Genomic DNA, 27,933 nt, shown 5'->3' on the forward strand with positions numbered 1-27,933 from the left:
TGAATTCCCCCAGCAAAGCCAGAAGCAAAACACGGGCTCTGCTGTGCAAGGGGGGTATGTCAAGGCCATTTCTCGGGGTGTAGGTGAGCAGTGTCGCTGTGCACGTGCAAGGCCATGCTCCAGTGGGCACGTACGGCAGGGCTGACCCCAGGGCGGGGAGGCATCGCAGCCTGGATGCAGTGCAGGGAGAGCCGCCTGTGCTGCCCAGGGGTGCTGCCCACTGCTCCTTGGGAACAAGGACACTTCCCATGTCTATAACGTGGAAACAAACACAGATAAAGAGGAGCGTGGCTGGGGTGACAGATTTGAAGCCCCCCCTGCTGCACACACGCTCCCGCGCACTTGCAGGGGGGGGCTGGCTGGGGGAAACAAGCTGTTTGCCAGGGAAATGTGCAGAAACAGAAAATCAGAGAAAGAGGGATGGGGGGGACACTGGGGATGGTTTTCAGGTGGATCAGGGAGCTGAACCACCTGCCCTGGCTGAAGCAGGACAAGGGAAGGGCTGGAGCATGGGCACGGGTGGGAGGGTGCGACAGGGTGCACTTGGGGCTGGCTGGCACAAAGATTTTCCCCAGGCTCAGAGGCCCCCCCCGGGGCAGGGCTTCATCCAGCCCCCATCTCCCCAGGCCCTCCAGGCTCCACTGGTTCTGCACTGGTCGTACTGGTTAGAGCCACTGTTCCACCTGTGGGCTGCACCACAACCACCCACCCCTGCCCGTGGAGTCGCTGGCACAACTGCCCCAGGGCAAACCTGCGAGCTCTGGATGGGGTTTGTTTTCCTGCATGCCTCAGCCAGATCTGCTCTGTGCTCGTACTTGCCACACAGTCCTGCAAAGCCGGACAGACAGACAGACCATTTGCAACCAGAACCAACCCCACAGCCTCTCAGCTGGGTTGGAAACAAATCCCCCCCAGCTCCAGCGAGGCAGAGCCACGTTTGTCTCGCAAAGCCATTTTGCTCCTCTTGCTAAAAGCACCCGGGCGTTAGGACCCGGCCGCGAGGCTGAGCAGCTGCCCGGGCCCACAGCTGCCGGGATCTGCCTTCCCCTGCCACAGCAGGCAGATGGTGGCGAGGCTGAGAAAGAAATGGCTTTTCTGCTCGACAAAAAAAAAAAAATAGCAATTATGCAGGGGGAAAAAAAAAAAAACCACCCTGTTTTCTCCCCACCACCCAGCAGCACGGCGTGGATAGCTGGCACTGCCTGGCTCAGCAGGGCCTGCCCTCGCTGAGTGGGCAGCCTGCCTGCACCCGCCCTGCCTGCACCCTCTGCTTGGGGGGGACGGGAGAGCCCCAAATGCTGTCTGAGACATCCCCACAAGTCACTGCGGTGGCAAGGGGTACCAGTGCCCCCCCAGCTTGGGGATGCAGCGGCCAAAACACATCTCCTATGTGCATCCGTGCGTGCTGGGTGCGCTGGAGCAGCAAGAAAAGCGTTGGGTTTCCCTCTATATATTGCATTTCCCATCGTCTTTGCAAGCTGCCATGACTGAACGCTTCTGAGGTCACCCTACCCCTCGCAGCCCTCCCACCGCCACTCCTGCAAGAGACCCAATCCCCAGCGCACGGCATCCATGACAAGGGCTTTCCGGAGCGTGGCCATGTCCCCTCTGGAGGGGCTGTGTGACTCACCCGCTGGGACTTCAACTAAACCCCGGCTCCAAAAAAGAAAAGCAAAGAGAAAAGGAGCCCCGGTCATGGAGTGACCCTTGTCTTGCCTGCCTCAGGCACAGAAACGCCCTCGGATTTTCATGCTTGCCTGGATGCTTTTTGTTGCAGCTCGGCTTCGTTTGCGAGCGGTCCCGGGGCTTTTAGTTGAGCTCATGAAATCGGGCTTGAACGCGGAGCTGGCGGCCAGGGCCACTGCAGGGAGGGCGGGTTGCAGGGCACACCGCCATGGTGCCAATGGCAGGCACAGAGGGGCTTGGAGGGGGGGCAGACGGTAAACGCAGCATATGGCAATGTCTGGTGAAACATTATTGGGGTGCAATGGGCTGTTTCATCCCTGTGTCCCCCAGGCGGGCAGAGGAGCCGTCCCAGAGCAGCGGGAGACATCCCCGGGTGAAGGGGCAGCGTGGAGGCAGAGCCAGCAGCCCGAGGCACAGCAGCCAGGGGATGCTTTAGGCTGCGTCCAGCCCTCTTTTCTTTGGGCACGGCTGTGTCACAGGGTGTCCAGAGCCAGTGCCACGGGGTCACCCCTCAGAGCGCAGCTGTCCTCTGGCTTCAAGCCACATAGCTACCAGCCTGGCCTGAGCCCTCCTTGTCCTTGCTGGAGCAATTTTGGGGGCTCGCTGCAAGGGGGCTGCTCGCAGGTTTTCATTCCAGTGGCACCATGACGGCGCAGGGGACAAGGGCTGGCTTACGGCCGCCTGCTTCCCCCGGGACCCCCGTGCACTGCGAATCCCGTCTCGGTGTCGCTGGCACTTGCAAACAGATGTCCCGGGGGTGTCAATGTCCCTTATGGTGGTGGCAGCGGCTGCGAGATGGCCGAGGCTGGCCTGGGAAGCCCCCCCAGCGCAGGTACCCTCCTCACCCTGCGGAGGGGGCTCAGCAGAGGTTGGGGACCACGTTGCTAGGTGGCCACCATTTCTCCAGCCACCTCTGTCCCTAAGCGAGACAGGGCTTGGTGACAACAGGAGCCCTCGTGCAGGACGGGGTGACCTTGTGCAGCCCAGCGAGCTGTCCTCCAGTGGGATAAAGGGCTTTGCCAAAACCACCCGGCAATTGGGGACCACAAGACCGGGGCCAGGAACAAGCCCCAGGCATGGACCCAACACCCTGACCAGAGGCTGCATCTCCCAGGGGACCCCAATGTGTCCCTTGCTGTGACTGGGGGCCATGGGGGACACCCCGGGGTGCCCGGCTGCCCCGGCCTCGCTGCCATATGCCACCAGGCAGCTCAGCAGAGGTTCTCCGGCGGCTCTCCCGACAGTTGGCAGGCGCCCCGGCCTCATTAAAATTGTATTAGGCAGTATTTAAAAAAAAAGCAGCAGCACCAGGGAAAACAAAGGACAGCCCTAAGAGAGGAGCTGGGAGCGGCAGATCATGCTCCGGGGGAGTTTTCCCATGGGATACTGCCCCGAGGGGGCTTGCTCAGCCCCACGACCTGGGAAGCAAGGGACAGTGGTGGAGCATCGTCGGGGCTCAGACGTGTCCCCGCATCTCGCAGCCGTCGGGAGCGGTCATGGTACAGGTCATGGTGCTTGCTTGGCGCTTTATTAGCTGGGTTTATCCTGTTAGCCTAATTTAATTGCATCCAGAGCGCAATAAGGGATGGAAATGCTTGAAGTGCCCCGTTTCAAGCAGTTTGGGTGTTGGGCATAGGCAAGGCTCAAACAAACGAAGGAAGAAAGTGGACAGGAAAGCACGTATGGCCGGGCAGTCCTGGGCCTGGGCTGGGGACTTAGTCCCTCTCTTCCTGCTCGAGCTTGTTTTCTGGTGTGTTTTTTACATTATCAGAAGCTAAGGCGAAAACCTGCCCCTTCCTCCAGCTCCCCCCGAGGACCCCGCGGAGGTGGGATGGAGGCCGGACCCTGGTTCATCCAGCAGGAGGATGAATTTTATTAGGAAAGCTTAAAAGACCTTTTGTGTAGCAGTTATTAACCTCGGCGGCGGGGATGATGCTCTTTGTCCTGGATCCAGCACCCTGCCTGGTCCCTGGGGGCTCTGCCAGGGCACCCGTAACCCCATGGAAGTGTCCAGGAGCAACAGATGAGAGACGCGCGGCATTTTGTGGGCCAAAATAATCAGGTAGCAGGGGATGCTTTCCAGCCTTTAAAAAAAAAGACCAAAAAAAAAAAGGAAAAAAAAGAAAATAGGGACATGTCCATTCTTTGCTGCCCATCTTGCAGCAAAATGCAGCACATTTTGCAAGTGGAGGGTGTGAGAGCCCTGGGGGCTTTTTGTAGTCCCTTACAGGGGGAAAAATAAGCTGTGTCCGTGTGATGGTGGCAGGTTCCTGCAGTGCCTCTCCAGGCCTCCTGCCCCGACCCGCGGGCAATGTCGCAGTGTGTTTGCCTCTTGCTGGCCACGCATGCGCAGCCCGGCAGTGAATTTTGGCCCCAAAACCACTTCAAAGGAGCGTCCGGCAGCGGGCGATGCTGGCTGCCCTCCTCCCCCAGGCTGCTCCCGGCGCAGAGGTTTTGGCCAGGGTAGGGGTCGGGTCTGTCCGTGGCGGCAGGAGGGTGATGCCAGGGGAAGCCACGGTGGTGCCGCTGCCCAGAGGTGCAACGAGCACACACGTCCTCAGCTCTCGCCTGCAGCTTGCACCCGTCAGCACTTAAGCCGCAGCCACGACCCAAACCAGGAGGCCAAGAGGAAAGACTTCAGTGCCAGCCCCGTTGCCCAGTGCACGTCCCCGCTTTTAATTCCCCACTGCAGCACAGAGTCAGCACGAAGAATTTGCAGGGAAGAAGAAAGTGTGTTATCAGCATCTGCCCACACAGCTCTCCAAAATAACACGGCCCCAGCCGCTCGGCAGCGCCAGGCGGAGCAGGTGACTCAGCTTGCGACAGCAGCTCCTTTCTGCTCTGGTTTTCTCACTCAGTCATGCCCAGATCCACGTTTCCTGCTGCGGCCCATGCACCGTGCCCAATGCATGGCCCCAGCACCGTCTCCGCTCGTGGCCTCATCCGGGGCTGCCAAAGGGTTTGGTGGGCGGAGGAACGGCACTGCCTGAATCCCCAGGGCTCGGCTGCTCTCTCCAAACCCGCAGCGTGCCAAAAAGCTGGTCTGAGCATGGCTGGGATGGCGGTCCCCATCCCCGCACAGCACTGCTGCGATCAGACACAACATGTTGTCTCCATCCTCACCTTGGGATGGTGCACGGCGCATCCCAAGGAGGACATGAGAGGGATGGAGAGCCTTGGAGTGGCTGCAAATGAGTCAGATGGTGGCAGGGAGGGACATCAGGAATGGGGGATAAGGCGAGCAGGCCAGGAGGAAGCCGCCCAGGATGGGGGATGAGGAGGAGGAGGCAGCTCGTGTTTTTGCGTTTGCCATCACCCCAGCATCTCTCTGCAGGCTCGAGGCCAGCTTTGGGGTGGGTGCATGGGCACCCTTTGCATGATGCTGTTGCAGGGGGGCTGGCACCGAGACCCCCGTCCCCTTGGGGGCTGCACCCTGCGGGTGCACGAGTTTGTGTGCAAACCCCTCCAAGCAAGGTGACAGGGCTGAGGCTCAGCCTGGAGAGAAACCAAGGCCAAACCCTAACAGGACCAGGGGGGTTTGCCGGAGACACCCCCAGAGCAGGGGGGCCCATCTCTTTAAGGACAAGGTAGCAGTAATAGGAGCAGTAATAGGAGCCAGCTGGGAAGCCCGGGATCCCTATAAAGGGCTGAGAGGGGCAGGGGGAAGGGTAGTGTTTACAACCTGTGGCTTGGAGGGGGTGAGGTGGTTATTTGACTCCTTGGTGGAGGTGTCAGGGCACCCTGGGGTGGGATGCAGGGCTGCAGCAGTGCATGCACCCACCCACACACACCTGCAGCGGGGAGCACTGGGGCAGGTGGGGGCTGGGATTTTGGCTCAGGGAAGGGGCTGGAGGCAGCAGTTTGAGGAGGGGGGTGGACACAAACCTCCCTGCCCAGGCACGGCCCCCACCAGCTGTGCCTTCCTGGGCCCAGAGATCCCCTTCCAGATGGATAACTCCATTGTTGATGGTGAAAAGAGTCCATTAGTCAGGATTAGGAACAGGGCCTTTGGGGATTAGCCCCACGCCTCCCACCCAGCCCTCTCCTGCCTCCTGTGGGTGCTGGGCTTGGGGGGGCCCATCTCTGCCTCCTTGGGGCACTGTTCCCCCCCTCTGTTTTCGGATGCAGGAGGGAACGGGGCTCCTGTTGAGCTGTGGGGCTGAGAAACGGGGGAGCTGGCGGAAAGAGGTGAATTGGGTCCCCAAGTGACTCAATATCCTGCTCCCCATTGCATTTTCTCATATGCTTGCAACCCCCCCCCAGCAGCAGCAGCCGCCCTCGGATGGGGGGTCTGCAGCCCATAGCACTGCCCGCCCCGGTGGCACTGCTGGCAGCCGGCGCACAGGACCATGCTCCCTCGGCCGCTGACCTGCTGGTGGAGAACAGCTGCTGGAAGGGAGGAGGGAGCCTTTGGGGCAAGCAGAGACTTCCCTGCTCTCACTTGGGGCAGGTTGTGCTTTTGTAGGGCCAGGGGTGCTCCGGGCTGCAGGAGGGAAGGGAGTGTTATCCCAGACCAGGATTTTGGCTCTTGGACAGCCCGGGAGTCCTTGCAGCCCCTCGCTTCTCTCCTTAGGTACATCCATGCCCATCTCCCCTTAGTATCTGGGCTTCCCATGCATCCTTTTAGGGCCCTGGTGAGGCTGGAGGGAGCTTTGCATGTGGGGAAACTGAGGCAGGGGGAGCAAGTATCCGTGCCTGCACAGGCAGGGGGGGCCCAGCTGTGCTCGCCATCCAGCACGTGGAAAACCACATCTGGGATGAAAACAGAGACTGTCCTTCCTGCAGGGTCTGCAAGGAGGGATGGTAGGGCTGGGGTGGGGGACACCCAAAATTTGGAGCCGCTTGTTGAATTGAGCGCGACTTCCCATGTGCTCTGCAAAGAGGTGCCGGATCTGACCTCCGGCTCAGCATACCCGGGGGCTCCTGGTGTGAAACCGGTGGCAATGGGAGCCGGGGGTGGGGGGCTTTCGCCTCCCCCGCCCCTCCATCCCACCGCTGCCTTCGCTTCCCATTACAGGGGCTGTCAAGCCGGCTTTACCCGCGGGCGAAGCACGGCAGGCGGGGAAGGAGCGCGGGGGGGGGGGGCTTCTCGGCAGGCCTGCGGCCGGGCTGGCTGCAGGGAGGCCCCCGGGAAGGCAGGAATGCGGGGCGGGGGGGCCGCCGCTGAAACCCAAAACCTCCGCGCAGGGGCCCCGGGTCTCAGCATCCGGCCCAGCGGCGGCTGCAGCCGGGAGGCCCCTCGGCCCCGGGCCGGGAAGGGGCCGCTGCACCGCCCGGCACGGGGCTCTGCGCCCGCGGGAGGGTGGGGGGGGGCGCTGGCTCGCCTGTGCAGCCCCCCCTGTTTAACGAAGGTGCTGGTAACCCCCTCCTGCGGTCCCTCGTCAGCCGGGGTTAAGCCGTGCAAGAGCTTCCCGGCTGGAAATGGAGGCGAGAAGGAGAATAAACCCTGGATAACATGGGGCTGGGGGTCCAGGGGGAGCAGAGCTGTTCCCCGGTCCTGGGAATGGGCGTGCGCCCAAAAAATTGGGCTGGAGATTGGGTTTCCTGCGCTCTGGGGAAAGCACTGGGTCCACTGTGCAGAGCCGCCCTGAGGGTCACTGGAGGGAGAGGGGATGGGACAGGGACTGCTGTCGTTTTGCAGGGCAAAGCATTTGGAGGGGAGCAAGGACCACGTCAGTGTGGCGGGGCTGGAGCTGGACGAGGTCCTTGGTCAGTGCATGGTCCCACATGCACATAGCATGCACAATCCCACATGCAGTGTGCAGCTTGCTGCAGGCAGTTCCTTGTGCAACATGCATGCTGGTGTGTGTGATCACATGCGCAAGCATGCACTTTGTTGTGTGCATGCCCATGTGCAGTGTGCACCTCAGAGTGTGCAATTTCTTGTGCAACATGCATGTTGGTGTATGCAATCCTGTGCAGAGTGGGCACATTGGTACACGTGATCCCCTGTGCAGTGTGCGCTTTGCTATGTTCAATCCTGCGTGCAGCGTGCACCTCAGAGTGTGCAATCCCATGTGCAGCATGCAAGTTGGTGTGTGCAATCCCATGTGCAGTGTGCACATCGGTACATGCGACTCCATGTGTGTTGGGATCACACACACCAAGGTGCATACGTGCAGACTGCACCTCAGTGCGTGCAATCCTGCATGCAGCGTGCACCTTGGTGTGCATGATCCCGGGTGCAGCGTGCATCTTGGCGCACGCAGTCCTGCATGCAGCATGCGTCTGGGTGTGCGTGGCTCTGCGTGCAGCTCTGCGCAGCGCAGTGTGCATCCCAACACTGCCACCCAGCAGCGTGGCCGTGCTTTGCAGCGGGTCGGATGGGTGTTGCAGCTTGTGGAAATCCTTGGCAGGGTGGACAATATGGAGACGAACAAAGCGGCTAAGGGGAGTGAGCGCAGAGGCTTTGCTGGGGGCCCTCCGGCCTCTGCAGCGCCAGGAGGAGAGAGGGGTGTCTCTGATCCCCTCTGGGGAGGCAGTGTCTTTCCAGGAGCAGATCCCTTGCTGGTGTGCATCACTTGCAAACGCAAACCAGGACTCTTAGCAGTCTGGCTGCTGGTGCTGCAGGATTTGAGCCCAGGGTGGGAGCGAGCATCGCGGCAAGGGGAACTGGGTGCCCCAATGCCAGCCAATTCCTGCCGGTGAAGCCAAAGGCTCGGCGCTGCTGACAGCAGACTCCAACCTGATTGCTTGGGCTGGTTTGTCTTGAGCTGTGATTGCACAAAGTGACGGTGTAACTGCTCACTCTATCATGGCCTGATCCAGATCGTGGTACCCAGCACAGGGACAAGAGAGGCTGTGGGTCCCCCAGTCCCCTACCCCACATGATGCGCTCAGCATCATCCCCGCTGCCGCTCCCCGTGGCTGGTGGGACCTGGGCGGGGACCTGGCCCCAGCACAGACCTGCTCACCCTTCACCAAAGCATGCAGGAAAACTGCACTTAGAAAAGCACAAACTACCCCAAAGCAACCCGGGCCATCCCTCAGGGCTCCCTTCACCCCCAAGGACACCACACACCCCATGGCCCCGCATGCGCCTTTGATGCTGCGGGACGTCACCAGAACATTTCCCCAGTTCTTTATCGCTGGGGTGAATCATTTATTGGGGCGGGCAGGCTGCCCACAAAAGCCTCGTAACAGCCGGTGCCAGCTGAGCACGGCCGGGAGGGGCAGGTCTCGCTCCCCAAGTGAAGCCATGAGCTGAGGGGTCGTCGTCAGTTCCTCTGCCCCGTGCAGGGAACCGGTTGCAAAAGGGGAATTTAGAGGACGGGGCGGATGGTGGGGGGGCTGCCTGTCCGGGGTGGGTTTGTTTAGCCAGGATTTGGGAAAACTCTGGAGTGAGAACCCTATTGAAATCCCGCTGCTGGGGCGATTGCAGGGTTGGCTGTTGCCCCTTAGCTGCTTTGGCCTCCCCATGAGTATTTTGGGGTGTTTGCCTCATCACGCAGGCGGGGATGCCACCACCCTGATCCCCTCCCAGCCCCTTGGTCTGGGGGAAGGCTCCGAACCGCAGGGCAATGCCATGTCCCTGTGGCAAGGTGACAAGGGATGCGCGGGTGACACGGCCACCCGGACCAACAGCCGGGTTGCTTCCCAGGGCGGTGGGAGAAAACTCCGCTTCCTCCCTCGCACCCTGGGGCATTTGCTTCTGTGATGTAATCCTGGGCAAATGCATCAGGCGGGCAATCCCTGGCAGGGATGAGCCGAGCCGTGGCAGCGCTGAGCCCCGGTCGCTTCTCCAGGGCTTGTTAAACCACCCCGGGGCGGAGCGGGCGACCAGCCCTGCTTCCTCCATGGGGAAATGACGGGGCTGGAGGGTGCAGCACGGGGGAGACCCAGGGATGCTGCACATCCCACCCCGGGCATGGCTGGGGAAGGATGGGCCAGCTTGGGGGTCACCCTTGGTGCCAGCCCGGCATCAGGATGGGACCGGGATCCAGTCCCTGTGCTCTGGATGGATTGGAGGTCCTTTATATTTCTGATGGGCTCTGCGATGCCTGTCCCATGGGCAGCGAACGGCTTCGCCCACCAAACTCCAGGTGCTTCAAGATGCTCCCAGGTGCATTTACACTTCCGTGCCTCTAGACCAAATTCTTTTCAGAAAGTGAGATTCTGGTGCCTGACCGACTGCGGTACCACCGCACCAGGTGCCGAGCTTTCTGCTTTCCCCAGGCCTGGCCCCAGGGTGTGCATTTTCCCCCTGGATCTCATGTGGGACCACGGCAGCATCCCCCCAAGCCCGGCGAGTCCAGCAGCGGCCCTCGGCCAAGCCCGGCGCATGGTGGCCGGCGCAGGGTGCTTTCGGCACGGGGCGTTTGCCGAGGCAGAGCCGCTCCTCCCTGTCCCCCCCCCCGCGTGGAGGGGAGCGCGGGGAGGAAATTGCTGCTGACGGAGCTGCGAGCGCTGCCGGACTGGGGATGACTAAGTTTGGCAGTGCTACCTGCCGGCTGTTTTTCCTTTTATGGAGGATTTGAGTGAGCCACTGGAGCAATTCTCTGAGAGAACCCAAAGGGATCCACCCTGACCTTGGGGACAGGCACTGCCGGGTTGGGGACAGGGTGGCTGGGGAGCAGGGTGGGTGGCGAGACACTGGGGCAGCGTGTGGCCGGTGGAGGTGGGGATGGACCCCCCTCTCCCCATCCGGATGGGGCACCCGAATGTTTTCACTTTCTATTTTAAGGAGCTGGGCACTGGCCCTGTGGCCCAGCCCATGGTGCCAGCCGGGGCCACGGCTGCCGGCACCCTCCATGCCACCCACCTTTGAGGCCACCCCTCCGTCCCACGGCCATCCCAGCGTGGTTTTCCCACAGGCTGGGGGTCCTGTGGGCGCTGGGGGGAAGGGGAGAGGGGATGCGGGGGGACGTGTCTCTGCAGGGGGACATGTCACTGCAAGGGGACACCGCTGCAGGGGTGGGAGCATCATCTGCACAGGGACATGTTGCTGCAAGGTGACAGCATTGCAGGGGACACATTGCTGCAAAGGGACACCCCGGGGTGGGGGGGGACACTGCTCTGCACCCCGGGGCTGCTCCACGGGGCTGAGGTGGAAACAGGGCAGCCCAGCCCTGGAAAGTCCCCAGCTGGTGAAAAATGCAGAGAAAGAGAAAGAAAAATAGCACCTTTCCTGCCAGCGGCCGGGGTGGCTTACGGGGCAGGGGCCAGGCTTTGGCCAGGCTCCCCCGGCATGCGGGGCAGCCACCCCCATAGCCCCCAGCCCGCACCGGGGGGCCGGGACTGGGCTCCTCATGTTGTGTCCTGCATTCTTGGCATTATTCTCCTTTTTTCTCCTCCTCCTCCACCCCGGGGACGCGCTCTCAAACCTCTCCATTTATGGACAGGAGGTTAGGTCAAATGGAAGGGTGAGGGGACGCCTGGGTCCCTGGGGAGGGACGGGGGTCCCGCATGGGGGATGGGGGCCACGGCCACCCCTGGGGGTCACAGCAGCGATGGTGTGCGGAAAGTTGGAGGACACCCAGGCATTGTCCCTGGGACCCCCATTTTGATGCCTTGTGCCACTGGGACCCCCAGCCGGGGGTGGTGGTTGGGGTCACCCCTGGCCCCCCCAGGATGCTGGAGCACCCTGAGCTGCTGCAAGCAGCCGGGGAGAAAACAGCCCCTGTGGCTGGGGAGGAGTTTTTCCTCTTGTTTTATCATTTTATTTTGAAGCCAAACACTGCTGGTTTGGGGGCAAGGCTGCAGCAGCTGGCCCGCCTTGGGGGGAGGCTGGATGTGTTCCCCAGCCCCAGGCCACCAAGGAGTCACTGGGGCAGGGTGAGATGACTCTGAAGAGGCTCCGGGTGATGAAATGTCCTGATTCATTTGAATTATTAATATTAAAAAAAAAAAGAGTAAAGAAGAAGTGACTCAGGCAGTGGTACCCTGCCATTTGGTGGTGACGGAGCAGCTGCTTGGGGTTAGGCTTTTGGGGTGGATTTTCACCCGGTCTATAATAACACCTTGGGGTGTTGCTGAAGGCAACAAGCTGGGGTAGAGGCAAATACCCAAGGAAATGTGCTGCTGGGGACAGCCCTCTTGCTCTGCCATGCGAGGCAGGGCTGGGGAGCAAGGATGCTTTAAAGGGCAGCACATGCAAGACCCCCCAGCCACGGGACGTCCCAGGTTGTCCCTTGGCTGGGGAAGGACCTCAGCACCTTCTCGGGAAGGGCGCAATGGATGAGCCTCGGCTGTCCTTTGGTGTATTAACCAGCCCTGCAGCCCCCTGGCCAAAACCAGGGCTGGGGGGCAGAGGGAGGGACCCCAGGGACTCGTCCCTGCATCCAGCAGGGGCCCATCGTCCCCTCCCTGGCTCCTGGCTGACTCAGCCGGACGGGATTCCCACAGTTTCCGTCAGGTGCTGCCTGGAGTAAATGGGGAAGAGGTTTCACAAGCCCCAGTAATTAACGCTAATTACAGAGCAGCAACATGGGAATCATTTCTTCCCCAGGTGTCCTTCCAAAAATGGCTTTCTGCAGGTGTGGCACCATCCTTCGCTTGTCATTAGGCACTGCTCCGCCTCAGAGAAGGTGAAACCTTCGAAGGCTGGGACTGTGGGAACAGCGTGACGGAGGACGGTCCCCGCAGCCCTGCAGGGGCCCAGCCCGGCTGCAGCTGCTGGCAGCTGGGTTTGGCTGGAGGGCAGGGCTCGCTCAACCCTGGGTCAAGACAACCCATGGGGAAAAAAATACCATCCGACCTCCTTGAGCAGCATGACTGCTCCTGGCAGCTGCTGGCAGAAAAATAAAACCATGGAGAAGGGGCTCAGAGTCCTTTTTTTTTTATGGCTTGGTTCTGCTGCCTGCATTGGAGGGACAATGAGGTCCCCGCAGGACCAGGAGCTCATGCCGAGAGGGGCTGAGCTTCTCTGAGGCTTGAAAAAGATAAGGTGAAGGGGTTCAAAAGAACTTTTTCATCTTTGTTTTTCTTCTCCTCACTGAGCTGGTCATGCTCAAACCTCCTGTGTGTGAAATACTAGAAATAAAGCAGGGTAGAGGTGGGCTGGGAGACCTGAGCTCCAGACCCAGCTGTGATGGGCTGGAAAAAGCCTCACCCGCCTTAGAAACGTGCTGAGCATCCCCAGCGCTTGGGCTGCAGGGAATCTCCCCTTCCCCTTATCTGTCTGGAGAAAAGAAGTTAGAGGAGATACAACTGGGCAAGGGGGAGAGGAAGGGACCACCTTGTCCTCCTTGGCCACAGTGACTGGTGGCAGAAATCCTGGGCTGAACCGTCAGCAGCAGAGATGCAGGCTGGAGGTGAGGAAACCCTTCCCATGCAGACTGTGGGGTCTCCGTCTGCGGAGCCTGATTTTATGTGATTTTTCTGCAAGACTGAGCAATGGGAAGCAGCTCGGAGGTGACCCAGTGATGCAGGACAACAGCCAACTGCTGGTGGTGGCATCACCTTTAATGGTGAAAATCAACCACCCTGGACAGCAAAGTGCTGGATGGCTGCAGGGATCGATTACGCTGCTGGTCCCCCACAGCCCGAATTTGTTGGGGCTTAGAATTAAAATTGGGCTTAGAATTACAGGATTTAGGTCTCTACCCAATAGGGTTGGTTGTGTCCTATTTAACTTAAGCCTCAGGACTTTTGTAGCAGAGGGAGATGAAGGGGCTGGTGCTTCCCTATTTGATGAAGAAGAGCGTATCCCATGCTGGAAACATCTCTTATTATTTAGGAGTGGAAACAATTTCAGAAGACTTGGTTGAAGCTCACAGAAGAGGAAATCAGATGGGATTAAATCCACCCAGAGCCAGTTTCCAGGTTGTTTCCATGCTTCTTCTCAAGGAGGAAATGCTCCCAGTCCAGGGGCTGCGGATGCTGCGACTCCCCGGCCCCCGGCCCGCTGGGGTGGGGACCCTGCGACAGAGTGAGGCTGGCGGGTGAAGCTTCATCCCCACCGGGCTGGCGAGCTCGGAAACCAGTCCTGGCACAGGAGAAACCCATCTCCTCTGCAGGCTCAATAGGAGCTGTAGGGAGGCGACTGTCTGTGGTTTTTAAACAATCGTGACTGCTGAGATTGTTTCTTTTTGATGTGTGCAGACTTCTCCCTCTGACTTTCCCTTTGCAGATTTTCCCTTGCAGCAAGGGGAGTTGCTGTGTGTATCCCAACGGACGGGTCTTCTCCCACTGCGTGGTCCTCGCTCCCGTCTGAAGGTGGGAAGGAAAAGGGCAACGCCAAAACCAGAGCTCCTGTGTACAAGCCAGTTCCCCCAAGGACGGTTGCTTTAATGAGATGTCACAGCTAGCGAGTCTGCTGGCAGAGCGCTCATGGAGAAACGTGCTGGGAAATGGTAACGCAGCAAGTCTCGGCATTGGGATCGCGCAGCTTTCCAGGCTGTCTGTCCCATCCCAGAGACGTGAATGCATGGGAGCAGCTGGGCGAAGGACCTTGCTCTCCACCCCAGCATCTGCCAGGAGCAGCTTGCTGACAGCCCGCTACCCGCTCGCTATCAGGATGTGATTAGACCAAGTGTAAGAAATATGTTCATCCAAAAAAAATGGGATGGACAATAAACCGGCCAAAGCAAATATTGGGAGCTCCCGACACGCCGGGCACCAGCGCAGAGTTCATTAGGTGGGACTGGTGATTTATGGGAGGAAATTCATGATGCTGCTGGGCTTGTCCTGCACTGTGAGACCCCCCCTCGCCCACAACCCAATGGAGAGCATCAACCTTGCAGAGGGGCTCAGGCTGCCGGCAGATTGGTGGCTCTCCTTTACGGGCAGCTGGACTCGAGGGGGCACCTAGAAATCTCCAGCTGAGTGAGCATCCAAGCTCCTTTCCATCCCACTACATGGAGACTTCGGGAGCTCAGAAATGTTTTCACTGCTGAGCACGAAGGGTTATCTTGGAAGCAAGCACAGGCCTGCAGCACTTCAGCAACTTGTGTCCCAGCATCTGCTGGATGCTAACACGCAAAACCAGCGACTGGGGGTTGGGGGGGCTCTTGTCCGTTGTTTCTTGAGCTGATGTACGAGGGAGGGGAAACATGGAGACCTTTTTCCTCCCCGTGCCTGCCCAGGGAATCGGGGTGCAGGATGATCCGGGGGCACGGGATGATCCCGGGCACCCATCCCGCAAGAGGACACCCCCGCCATTCGGACGGGGCAGAAGAGGGAGGGGATCATTTCTAAGGTGTATTCCTGGTGAATTTAGGGCTCATGAAGCGATGGAGGGGGGGCGGTGTGCGGCGGGCCTCAGCTGCTCTCTGGTTTCCGGTTTCCGCTGCCTCTTTCTCCGGCTGGTTACGCAGAGACAGGGCCAGGTTTTGCCATTTAAGGCTTATTTACCCAGGCTGGCGGCTGTGCTAAGAGCTGCTGGGTAGGTCGGTCCCTCGGCCACTCTGCATTCATTAAAATGCATGCCCAGAGAGGGGTGGGTACTCGCCATCCCGACCTCCCTCCTTCCCATGTCTCCTCCTTTCGCCGACCTTGGCGGCAGAGGAAGAAGCCAAGGGAAGGGATCTGGGTTTGGCTGTGGAGTGATGTGCCCCTTGATGAATGGGCAGGAGAAAACCTTTCCCGGTCCCAGAGGGTGCAGGGTCCAGGCAGGGGGCTGTGGTCCCCATGGAGCTGGGTGAGCCGCCCCCCTGCCCGCTGAGCCAGCTCTGAGCGAGGGACCCGAGCCGGGTGATGCCGGACTGTCACGAGGACCGAGCCCAGGCTGCGCTGGGGCTAGAGCTGCCCCGTGCTCGGGGCTTCCTCATTCCTGGCACTGTGGCTGGTTGCTGTGTCTTCCTCTTGCTTGTCCCCCCCCCCCCCGAGCTCTTGCAAAACAAGAACAAGGGCTCCCAGCGAGTGAAAGTACCGTGCAGCCATCTCACAGCCACAGGGTGTGGTATTGGGACCAAGGGGGCTCCAGGCTGGGGTTGTCTCCTGCAAAGCCCTGGTAGGAAAATCACTCCCTGGTTTTCTGCTTGCTGGCTTGCCTCTTCCTTGGGCCGAAAAGCTGTAGAGACAGCCACCCTTCATGTCTCAGCCCGTTTTCCATCTGAGCCCCACTGTGGCCTTGGTGGCCCCTGTATCTGCTTGGCTTCCTCTACAGCTCTGCTGCTCCTCCAGCGATGGAGGAGGTCTGGAAGCCACCTCTGCAACCCTGCACGGCTCCGGCTCTGGTGTGGGGAAGGGAAGAGAGCAGGAGCATGGATGTCTTAACCCCATTTATCATTAGGGGCTGGAGGAGGGAGGGGTGTGTTCATACACCATCCTGCACGTGCCAGCATGGGGCCTCTTGGGGTCACCTGGGCCAGGGCAGGCGGGGAGTCCCGAGGGCGGTACCATTGCTTTGGTGAGTGCCACCAGTGAGCCCTCGAGGTTTTAATGGGACTTAAGCGCATTTTTCAAATATTCTCAGAGCTGATAACGCCTCCACCACCCCAGAGGGGCTCAACGCCTGCCCGTGCACACATCACCCACGTGGGACAGTGGAGAGGGCACCCAAGGGTGGCAAAGGGACCCCGGTGCCAGAAGAGAGCAGAGATCTCCTGTCCTCCTCCTCGGGAGCAGGAGGGACCTGACAACTCACAAAACCACCCAAGTCCCTTCACACTTTCTCCTTCTGGATCTCCATCCCACGGACCAGCCCGCAGTGGGATGAACATCGGGGTGTCCTCGCTAGTCCCAGGTCAGAGCTGGTGAGGAGCCGGCAGGGTACCTGAATGCTTAAGGGGAGTGACAGTCAGCACATGGCACCCACGGCTTTTGTTTGCCTGTCTCTTGAGATCTTATCTCCTGCCAGCAGGAATGTGTGAAATGAGCCAAACAAAGCACACAAGGAAATACTGAGTGAAGGATGGAAACTTAGGGGGCAATGGGCTGAGAGGGTAATAAAATGCAGCAGGGATCAGTGCCTCTGCACACAGGCTTTGTGGCGGTGGTTTCCTTTTGTCCCCAGTTTGTATGCGGAGTGGCCTGTGGATGATATTGGAGGGATGATATCGTTGCAAGCTCACCGGCTTGCCCTCGGGTTTGCTGCAGATCTCGGCGGGAGCTGGACCAGAGGGGCTGGTTGAGAGCAGCATCACCCCGCGGAGCACATGGGCTCTCTCCTTCCCCCGCCGACTGCCCGTCGTGAGTGGCATCACCCCGCTGTTATCCCTGCATGGGGACCAGGAACAAGCCTGGTCTGCCTGGCACGGGGTGAAAACCTCCCAGTTCCTCCTCCCCTACACCCGCTCCCTGGCGGCGAGCCAAGGTGGGGGGAGACGGACAGCAGCTGGGTTTCATTTCTGGTGGCTCTGGTGAAAGGGCTGAGTGCTCTGTACAGGCTGAATCACCCCTGAGGGTTTATTTTAACCCGGAGGAGCACGGGGAGTGGATGGGGCATTGACAACAGCAGGACCCACTTCTCCACTGCTGACTCCCTGCCTGGGGCGAGCCGCTTGCATCAGGGCTCAGCACCGGCTGTGCAAACAGAGCCGGGGGCCAGCCTGGGCAGGGATGGGGCTGGGACGTGTGCCTCCACATCCCTCCTTCTAGGAACGGGCAGACCCCACCCTTCCCCGAGCATCCCTGCGACCGCGGGCAGAGGAGCTGAGTGCGGGTCTGGGACCACCAGAGGGGTGGGGGTCCCCGTCTGCAGACACTCAGGACTGCCACAGCAGCACAGCACAGCTGTCTCAGACCCCTCTCTTCCATTAAGCCAACGTGACCCCCGTTGCTGGAGATAAATGGGGATTACACCCCCCAAACCCAAAGCAGAATTGCCTGCAGAGTCAAAAGTGCTTTCTATCACCTGGCATGGGTGGGAGAGCCCTCGCAACCCGGGGGCAATGGGCATCCCCACTCTCTGCACCTCCGTCTCCCACACCGAAAATAAAGTCAGCGCTCTTCCCTTCCCTCTCTGAGGTGGGACAGGTCACCTCTGCCAAAGGCTTGAAGCCCCCAGATGGAAAGTGCCATTAGCCCAGCAGAGATCAAAGTGAATTTCCCGGCGTGCTTGGGTAGCCCAGGATCTGTTTCATTTCCTAGGTACTGTACGAGCAGAAAACTCCATCCAGCTGCCTCCCTGCCTTTATTGTCAGCTACCAAGAAAAATCAATTCTCAAAGTAATTAAGAAGCAGTTGAAATACACCGTATGGCTCAGCATAGTGCCGTGTAACACGTGCGGGAGCCTTTTGGCAGGCCAGGTAACCAAACCCCGGGGAGCATCCTTTGTGGGAAAGTCCCCCCCAGGGCTGCATCACGGTGGAGGGGTCATTCAGTGGTGTTTGGGAGGCGATGCGGGTGGGGTGAGCAGGGCCAGAGGGCTGAGACTTGCAGAGAAAGCCCAGGGAGCATCAGCTTTTTCTCTTCCCCTTCTGTTTTTAGCTGGAGGAAATATCCCCTGAAGCTGACGCCAGGCCTGGCTGGAGGGGCAGGGCTGCTCCACCGCCCTCAATCCCGGCGGGGAAGCTCTCCCCCCGGGGGAAGAGGCCAGCGTAGGGCTTAGCTTATACCCGTCCCATCGCTGTGGGAGAAGCAGACCCCAAAGATGTGCGGGGCGGCCGGGAGGGCTGAGGCTGGGAGCCCGGCTAGCATCGCCCCGGGGGTCTGGCTGTGCCGGTGTAATCATGCTGTGCTGAGGAATGACCTTGGGCGGAAAACAATTCAGCGCTTGGGCCTCATCAGCTCTTGCTGTCAAGGTCAACCAAGACAGCACCAGCAGCACATTCAACCGGTGGGGGAAGGGAGGGCTTTGCTCTGCTCTGACCAAGCCAGCTCAGCCCAGGGAGGGTGGGAGGGCAGCATGGCTGCTGGGGGCCAGGATGGAGCCAGGCAGAGGATGCCCAGCCCTGGCACCGAGTGGTTCCCCCGCCAGTGGAGTGACCATCCGCTTTCCCGGCTGCCTGCAAGGCTGGGAATGAAGCCCTGGTCTCCTGCTGCCTGCGTGGGCTGGGGGACCCTGGGGCCAGTGTCATAATCTGGATATGTTGGCGCAGGGATCAGCCCGGGGGTGTGCAATGAAGGGGCTGGGGAAGGAACGGGGACACGGAGAGTTGAGGCTGGAGGCAGCGAGGACAGGCACGGCTGGGGAAATGGGGGGAGAAAAAACACTGCTCAGAGCTTCAACCCCTCCAGCAAAGTCCTGTTATCAGGGACAGCAGGCTATAAACCGGGCACGTGTCCCCTTCTACCACCTCCGCTGCCTGGGCAGGGCTGTGCCCTTTCCAACAGCTTCAGCAAAACCTGGCACGGAATGTCTATTGGTGGCCCGAAGATGGAAAGCGGTGAATTTATATAGTTTTCCAGCATGATACAATATAATGATTTACATCCGTTGTGGATGGGGGAGATGCTCAATGCACCGCAGACACAGCAGATCGAGGGAGAACGGTCCCTTGCACACAGAGGTCTGCAGAGGAAAAGGCTTTCATCTCTCTCTGCAAAAGGCACTGATAAATCAGAGAAAGCTCAAGGATCAATACAAAGGAGCAGGAACCTCAGGGAGGGATGTACGAGAGTGGGGAGTGATGCTTAAAGGGGGAGAGGAGAGTCTGCAGCTCGTTGGAGATGAGCTAGCATCGGGGATGCAATGCAACGAGTTAGGAAATGTCAGGGGCTGTTTTGCTTCAGGTTTTAATGCTGAACATGTCCCCATAAAGGGAGAGGTGGGGGCTGCGATGAGGCATCGCCATCACCTCCAAAGGCCTGTGCCTGGGGTTCCTGCTTAGATTTTACCTCCTGCAAATTCCTGTTGGAGCTGATGCTGCAAGGAATGAATTGAAAAAGAGGAAGGTGCTGGGATGGTCCCCATGCCTGCAAAATAGGGGATGTGGCCGGCGCCTTTCCCTCTTCCCCTTGGGGAGCAGGAAGGGAGGGGAAAGGCAGCGCTCCAAAAAACCTCCGCGATTTTTACAGGAGCGTGATTTAAAGCGACTGAGCCGGTTTCAGAAGTTTCCACCTTTTTTCTCATTGTCATGACAGCAAGAGGGAGAGAGTGGAGGCCCGAGCACATGGCGAGGGCAGCGATGGAGGAGCTGAAGGGGATGTGCAGAAGTTCAAGCCAGCCCCAAAAGCTGCTGCGATTATTTCCCCCCCCTTGACCTTCCTCTTCCTCTCCCCAAATGTGCAGCAGACCCCGTCCCTGCGTGAGCAAAGGACTTCTGCTCTAGGGGAAGGGCTGGAAGAACCGAGTGGAAAGGAGAGCTCACCTGTCGTCCCACAAATGCAGAAATTCAAGCCCAGCTGTATCAGCCAGTGAAGGGCAGGAGGATCCTCCCCTGGATAGTTTTATCCGGACTCGGGGTGAGCCGAGCGCCAAGGACAAGCAGGGAGAAGTGAAGCAAAACAGGGAAACTTGGGAACCTGCGATGTCTGCCCAAGGGTAACACGACGGCCAGGGACCTCTTTGCTCGGTTCCCCTTTCTCTCCTTTCGGGTCTTGCAACACCCCAGGAGCAGACGGGAGGAGAGCCCTGAGCCGTGGCCAGCGGAGCCGGCTTGGTCCATCACACCGTGCATGGTTTGGGTGGTGAACACGGTGCCTGGCTGGTGGCTTCGCTATCAAAGTGTCTTCAGGCTGGGAGGAAGCGGTGGCACCCAGCCATGTGCTGTGGACCACATCCTGCCATCCCCACCGAGGCCAAATCCTACTGCCCCCGAAAGCCAGGAGATGCGGGGCCGGTGTTTCTGCCTGCCGGATGCTGGTGAATTGATTGCTTTCTGATTCAGTCCAATAATCAAGAGATGCTAATTGCCCGGTAATTCCCCTCCCCACCTAATGGGCTGTCTTGCATCCGTGGCTCCCCAGCCCCGCTCCACCTGACCAGCTCACCAGGATGCAGTGGAACGGAGCATCCCATCCCTCTGATGCAGGCCCCCGTCCATCTGACCGAGACCCCCTTGAGCCATGGTGGCCTCCCCACCTGGTCCTGACCTCCTGCCGACGTTCCCCATCCCAAACCCATCACCCCAGGGCTATTGTAGGACTTTTTCCTCCTGCTGTTTTCTGCAGACCCCTTGTCAGCACGTTCGTGGACCACGCTTTACACCCACAAGGGCCATCAGCTGTACCCATGCCTTGTGGCTCCCCTTATTTGACGTATAATCTTCTAATTAATAATCAGCCTTTTCAAAGTGGAGCACAAACATTAATTAATTCCCCGTGAGGTAGGTAATTAACAGCAATGACTCCCATTTTACTGCAAGGGAAACTGCGATACAGAGATCTTGCACGATCCACCTGAGGTGGCGGGGAAACGACCGTGCAAAGGCAGCTCTGCTCCAGCACGGCCCTGCAGAAACCCCAGCTCGCCTGGGCTGGGTCCCCTTCCACCGAGGGCTTCCCGTGGGGACAGTCCCCGTGTGCTGGAGTATCTCTGCTCCATCACCATGGCCATCTCCAGTGTGGAGGGGATGGCATGGTCTCAAGGTAGCCTGGCAGGCAGGTCCATCATGACGGCCATCTCCAGCGTGGAGGGAACACGCATGGCCACGGTGTGGCCTAGCAGGGCAGGTCCATCACCATGGCCACCTCTGCCCTGAGGGATGAGGCACGGTCCTGGAGTGGCCCAGCAGAGCCCACAGGGCTCCTGTCTCTCCTCTCCACACCATCCCCTCCGGAGCACCCATCTGGGACCAGCCATGGTGCTGGGTTTTGGGGCACCTCCACCAGCTCCTGGACAAGGTGCTCCGGGGGAAGCGGATGCCGTCCCATGAAGAAGGGCTGCTCCTCATGTTCCCATCCATCCCCGGTGTCCCATCTCCTCCAATCCCTGCCCCCCTCCAGGTAATTGCAAATCTCCATCTCAGCGGGCTTTTGCAGGTTCCTCCTGCTGCTCTCCTCCTTTGTTGCTCCCGGCAGGGAGCAATGCTGGGGGGATGATAACACCTGGGTCCCCCCCTCGGCCAGACCCCCTGCTGGGGAGGGCGGCTGGCAGTTTGGAGAGGGGGCCCATCCTCCAGACCCCATCCTCATTCTCATGGTGATCTCTGCAGCTCCCTGGTGACAAAGAGCTTGCCGTCACAGGCTGCAAGACCCCAATGGCAGGGCTGGAGCCCCCAGCCCACCCTCGCGATGGCGGATGAGGGGTGTCCCATGGACAACAGGCATTTTTGGCATTTTTTTTCCCAGATTTTAATTTTTTTTCCCTGTCATTGCTGTTTTCAAACTGCTGAGATTAGACACGCAAGGTCCCCACGCTGAAGTCTGCATGCTTCCAACTGGCAACAGATTGCGAGTGGCTGCTGCTACTTTACTTACAGGGCTGCTTAATTAACTTGATTAATCAGCCCGCGTTCGCACAATGCTCTGGAGACGCGAAGCCCTCTTGTCGCTGCTGCCTGCTGCTCCGCGGACGCTGCCCTCGCCTTTATTTCCAACCAGTATTTGATCCTAACAGCCAAAGAGGGAATTGCAGAAAGGCGGCCCGGGCAGGAGCAGCCACGTCTCCTGCTCTGGCAAGCTTTGGATCAAAGAGGACAGAAACAAGTATTGCCCAAATCTGACCAAATCGCTGCTCCCACGGTGACCCCCGTCAGCCTGGGGCAAGATGGGGAGCGGTTCCAGGGCCCCCCGCTTGACTCAGCGCCCGAGTCAGAGCCGGTGGAGCATTTCCTTCTCCCAGGTATCGCGGCCGCCGTAGGGACACGGCCTTTAACGGTGCCCGGAGGCGGCCGCAACATTGCCTGGGCAGGTTCAAGGGCCGAAGGCCTGGCAGCGGGCTGGCAGCAGCCGTGTCTCCTCTGCCTGCTGACATCAGCAGTGAACTTGGCCCCGCGTCCCGCTCTCGGCTGGGACCCGCCGGGGGGTTACTGGTGTTTGCCCCGCGCCCGGGGGTGCAGGTGATGGGCCCCCCCCCGAGGCCAGGGCGATGGGCAGCACTGCAGGCAGGAGCGGGCTCCTGCAGCACGTTGCCCCCGGCGGTACCCCCTTCCCCTCCTGGGGGGGCTGCAGCTGTCCCCCCGGCTCCCACACAGCCCGGGGGCGAACGGGCCGCCCCCCCCCCCCCCCCGCGCCGCGGGGCTTTGTGTGAGGGTTGCGGCGGTTCCTCTCCGGGGGGTGCGGGTGTTGCACGGGGGCGACCGGACAACCGCGACCCCCGGAGGGGCCGAGCACGGGGGCAACAGGCCCCTTCCCCAGCAAAGCAGAGTGAAACTGAGGGGGTTGCACCCACAACACCACCCCCCGCCCGCACCCCACCCCCCCGATTTGCTTCGCCCCCCCCCAATATTTTTTCTCTTTGCGGGGCGGGGGGCGCTGCCGCGCGCGCCAGGCGGGGCGGGGCGGCGCGCGCACGCCGGGGAGGCGGGGCGGCACGAGGCGGGGAGGCGCGGCGAGGGCCAATCAGAGCGGCGCGCTCCGAAAGTTTCCTTTTATGGCGAGGCGGCGGCGGCGGCGGCCCCATAAAAGGCGGGGCGGGCAGCGGGCGGGAGCCGCTGCGAGCTCTGCCTGCCTCACGCGCGCGCGCGCCCCTCTCCCGCCGCCGCCTCGCGCCGCCCGCCCCGGCTCCGACCGCGCAACTCCCCGAAGGTGAGCGGGACCGGGGGGGCGGGGGCGGCTCCTGTCCGCGCTCCACCGTTAAATCGTTGCTATTATTAATATTTGGTTAATTAAGCTTATTAGAAGATGGCGTGCACGCTCCCGGGGCGCCCTTTGTTTGCCGGGGGCGGTGGGGGGGGCGGTCCGGCCCGCCGTGCGCTGCAGTGTTTTAGGGGATGGGGAAGGAGACGGTGCTTCCACGCGGGTTTCGGATTGCTGGTGCGTGGGGGGAGGTCACCCCCCCCCCGCTGCCCGTGGGGCTAATCCCCCTCCTAAGAGGATTGCTGGCGGCCGCGCGTGGGGCCGGGGGGGAGCGGGCGGCTCGGCTATTGTGTTCCGGGGAGCGGCGGGGGGCGAATGGAGCGCGGGGCTTTGTCTGCTCCGCGCTGCCCTCCTCCCGCAGCCGCCGATGGGGGGGTTTGGGGGGACCCGCGGTGCGGCTGGGCCTGGGGGCGTTGTCCCCCGCTGGGGAGGGGCGCGGTCCCCCCCCCCCCCGCCTGGGCACAGGCGAGCAGCTCCGGTGGCTTTTTCTTGCAGGGGAAGGGGGGCGGCACCCCCTCCCGAGGGCGAGGTTGTTGCATCGGAACAAAAGCTGCATGCGAAGTAGGGGGGAAGAAGGGGAAGAGCCCCCAGTGTGCGCGGGCAGCGGCACTGCAGGCAGGCTGCCCGCTCCGGGCAGCGACTACACTTCCCAGGCTGCCCGGTGCGGGGCTGGCACATGTGCCGGCAGCTGCCACCCCCCCCCCCCTTGTCAGCGGATTAAACCGGCGCCGTCGGAGGTGCCGGAGCCGAGCTCGACCTCCTCGGGGCGGGCGGCAATTGCATAAGACCGTGGCTTTAATCCCACCAGTGCTGCCGCTGTTTGATGGGGCAGAGCCGCGGTCACGCTTGGCTAGCGGGCTGGGCGAGGTGGCTACTGCTCACCCCGCCGCGGCTCCTTGCAATGACTCTCTGGGGCTGCAGGAGCGCGTTTGGGGCGGCGCTGGCTCCCCGAGCTGCTCTGTGCCGGGGCGAGTTCCGTGCGTGACCCGCAGGGGCTGTGCGGAGCCTGGTGAGGCGTCAAGCCCTGCTGGCTGGCACACGGCGGGGTGCTGGGGCGTGGCAGCCGCACCCAGCTGGCTGGGGGGGGAGTGGCAGCCGGTGTCCCCCCAAAAGCTGGCGGCGGGCGAGGCCGGCAAGGCGCGGCGTGCTCCATCCATTGCCTTTTATGGTAATAATGCGAGAGGGCGCAGGGACTTCCTTTGTCCCAAATCCGTGCAGTGCCGAAATCTGGAAGGCGTCGCACCCTCTAGCGGGCGCCGGGCGAAGCGGTGCTGCGCCGGCAGGAAGGAAATGGGTGGGGAAGGCCTTGGCGGCATCGCCTTCCCTTCCCTGCCTGCCGCTGCGAGGACGGGGCTCGGTGGCTGGTGTGTGACCGGTGATGCTCATGTCTCTTTCTCTCCTCTTCTTCCACAGCCAGCCATGGATGACGATATTGCTGCGCTCGTTGTTGACAATGGTTCCGGTATGTGCAAGGCCGGTTTCGCCGGGGATGATGCCCCCCGTGCTGTCTTCCCATCTATTGTGGGTCGCCCCAGACATCAGGTAGGTGGCTGGGGTGCCCCTTATTGGACAAAAGAGAGGAGCTTTTGGTGGAAGCAGTTCCCCTAGAGGCATTGAGCTTCAAGAATCCCTTTTATTTGGCTTTATAACACACAAGAGGCTTCTGCACCGCAACACGACTGGTGGGGAATACAGCCTCCTGCAGAGCTTTTGTGCAGTGTGTCGGACCAGTTGGCTCAATGCCTTTCTTGAAAGAGTGGGGACAGCAGAGGGACAGTAACTGGAGAGCCAGCTTTGGGAAAAGCAGGTTATCTACCCAGTGGGGCTTGCCCTTCAGCTGTGCTTACTCCTTTTTCTTTGTTGTGCAGGGTGTGATGGTTGGTATGGGTCAGAAAGACAGCTATGTTGGTGATGAAGCCCAGAGCAAAAGAGGCATCCTGACCCTGAAGTACCCCATTGAACACGGTATTGTCACCAACTGGGATGACATGGAGAAGATCTGGCACCACACTTTCTACAATGAGCTGAGAGTAGCCCCTGAGGAGCACCCTGTGCTGCTCACAGAGGCTCCCCTGAACCCCAAAGCCAACAGAGAGAAGATGACACAGGTGTGTAAAACTCTGGAGCTTGGAGCTACAGCAGATGTTGCTGCAGGCCAGCTCTCCTCTTCCATGTTGTCCTCTCTCCTCTTTCACCACTATTCTCCCTTTTTGCCATCTTTACAGGGTTTTCCTTTCCTGACCTGAGTCTCCTCTTTGCTGGACCTTGACAGGTTTTGTTTGCTCTTCTAAGCTGGCTTTCTCTGAGACTGAACTAGCAACTTGTCTAACTGCTGTTTCTGACTAGACACACTAATCCATTTACCAGCCTTGAGTGACTGTACTGTAGTTTACTTGGCATTTGTTTTGTTCCTTGCTGTGACATGTGGATGGGTCTGTTGTGGTGGTGTCCCTGCTCAGGCTCTGACCTGGCAGGTGTGGGTGGAGGCCAGGCAAGATAAGCATGGACTTCGAGGGGGAGTGGAGAGAAGTCTCTTATCTAGGGACAAAAGTAAAACCACTTGCATGGACTTGGTCTAGACCTGTAGTGAGAACCCTGGTTTCTGCTGTTGACTCAACCCCTTCTTTTCTCTCCCTAGATCATGTTCGAGACCTTCAACACCCCAGCCATGTATGTAGCCATCCAGGCTGTGTTGTCCCTGTATGCCTCTGGTCGTACCACTGGTATTGTGATGGACTCTGGTGATGGTGTTACCCACACTGTGCCCATCTACGAAGGTTATGCCCTCCCCCATGCCATCCTCCGTCTGGATCTGGCTGGCCGTGACCTGACGGACTACCTCATGAAGATCCTGACAGAGAGAGGCTACAGCTTCACCACCACAGCCGAGAGAGAAATTGTGCGTGACATCAAGGAGAAGCTGTGCTATGTTGCCCTGGATTTTGAGCAGGAGATGGCCACAGCTGCCTCTAGCTCTTCCCTGGAGAAGAGCTATGAACTCCCTGATGGCCAGGTCATCACCATTGGCAATGAGAGGTTCAGGTGCCCTGAGGCCCTGTTCCAGCCATCTTTCTTGGGTAAGTCCAACTCTTCTAGGATACCCTGTGTCCCTCTGTTCCTTTCTGTAAAGGGTGACCTGGAGACCGTGGCAGCCAGTTACCATATTATTGCTGGTCCATAGCAAGGTCTGGGCTGTCCCATCGGTTAGCCTCACTTTCCATACAGCCTAAAGCTGTTTGTGTGAGGGGCTTGGGACAGTGGAACAGGAGGTTGAGCCTGTCAGAGCCATGGCTTTGTAGTGCCTTCCCACTGAAGGGGCTGCTGGTCTCTTGGTTGCCCACAGTAGCTCCTCAGCCTGTGTCTGAGCCCTTGCTGACTTGAGGCTGCTTCTTCCTCACAGGTATGGAGTCCTGTGGTATCCATGAAACTACCTTCAACTCCATCATGAAGTGTGATGTGGATATCCGTAAGGATCTGTATGCCAACACAGTGCTGTCTGGTGGTACCACAATGTACCCTGGCATTGCTGACAGGATGCAGAAGGAGATCACAGCCCTGGCACCCAGCACAATGAAAATCAAGGTAGGATGGAGTCAGGGGAACCTCTTGGCATCCCTGTTAATGCTGAAATGCAGGGGGGGAGGGGGGTAAGCTAAACTCCGACTAGAAAAGATAGAAACCATACTTCTGTATCTGGTGCAGCCTTAATGGCCTTGCTCTGGACAAGATGGCATCTACCCAACCATATGAATAATGGGATTAGTGTAAATACTGGCTGCAAAGGAGGGAGGTGGGTGTATGAGGTTGTCTTAAGCCTGTTTGGACTTCATGGTATCTTGGCCAAGGCTAGATAAGGGAATTAGGCAGCTCTGTCTTGCAGGGCCATGCGTGGGCAGTGAGTGTAGTACGATACTGTGCATCTGACTGATTCCTCCTCTTCCCTGCAGATCATTGCCCCACCTGAGCGCAAGTACTCTGTCTGGATCGGAGGCTCCATCCTGGCCTCCCTGTCCACCTTCCAGCAGATGTGGATCAGCAAGCAGGAGTATGATGAATCCGGACCCTCCATTGTCCACCGCAAATGCTTCTAAACCGGACTGTTACCAACACCCACACCCTTGTGATGAAACGAAACCCATAAATGCGCATAAAACAAGACGAGATTGGCATGGCTTTATTTGTTTTTTTTTTGGCGCTTGACTCAGGATTAAAAAACTGGAACGGTGAAGGTGTCAGCAGTCTTAAAATGAAACATGTTGGAGCGAACGCCCCCAAAGTTCTACAATGCATCTGAGGACTTTGATTGTACATTTGTTTCTTTTTTTAATAGTCATTCCAAATATTGTTATAATGCATTGTTACAGGAAGTTACTCGCCTCTGTGAAGGCAGCAGCCCAGCTTGGAGGGAGCCGATGCCAGTTACTGGTGTTAGGTTATAATTGCTTGTCTGTAAATTATGTAACCCAACAAGTGTCTTTTTGTATCTTTCCGCCTTAAAAACAAAACACACTTGATCCTTTTTCTCTTCGATTTGTCAAGCAAGCGGGCTGTGTTCCCCAGTGATAGATGTGAATGAAGGCTTTACAGTCCCCTGCAGGGTCTAGGAGAAGTGGTGCCAGTATGTGGGGGAGGGAGGGGCTACCTGTACACTGACTTAAGACCAGTTCAAATAAAAGTGCACACCATAGAGGCTTGACTGGTGTTGATTGTTCATTTTTCTTTCTTCTGTGCCACTTCTTGAC

At 59.4% G+C, this 27,933-nt stretch overlaps 1 protein-coding gene across 1 annotated transcript; it reads left to right on the plus strand.

Moving 5' to 3' along the window:
* The first annotated feature begins 23,051 nt into the window (after positions 1–23,051).
* ACTB (actin beta) lies at positions 23,052–27,878 on the plus strand. The gene is made up of 6 exons (XM_076351530.1): positions 23,052–23,140; positions 24,605–24,733; positions 25,060–25,299; positions 25,830–26,268; positions 26,592–26,773; positions 27,139–27,878. Exons 2-6 carry the CDS (start codon positions 24,611–24,613, stop codon positions 27,280–27,282), a joined length of 1,128 nt encoding a protein of 375 aa, XP_076207645.1. The 5' UTR covers positions 23,052–23,140; positions 24,605–24,610; the 3' UTR covers positions 27,283–27,878.
* The last annotated feature ends 55 nt before the right edge of the window (positions 27,879–27,933 follow it).

This window comes from Aptenodytes patagonicus, chromosome 13, assembly GCF_965638725.1.
Source record: "Aptenodytes patagonicus chromosome 13, bAptPat1.pri.cur, whole genome shotgun sequence".
NCBI lineage: Eukaryota > Metazoa > Chordata > Aves > Sphenisciformes > Spheniscidae > Aptenodytes > Aptenodytes patagonicus.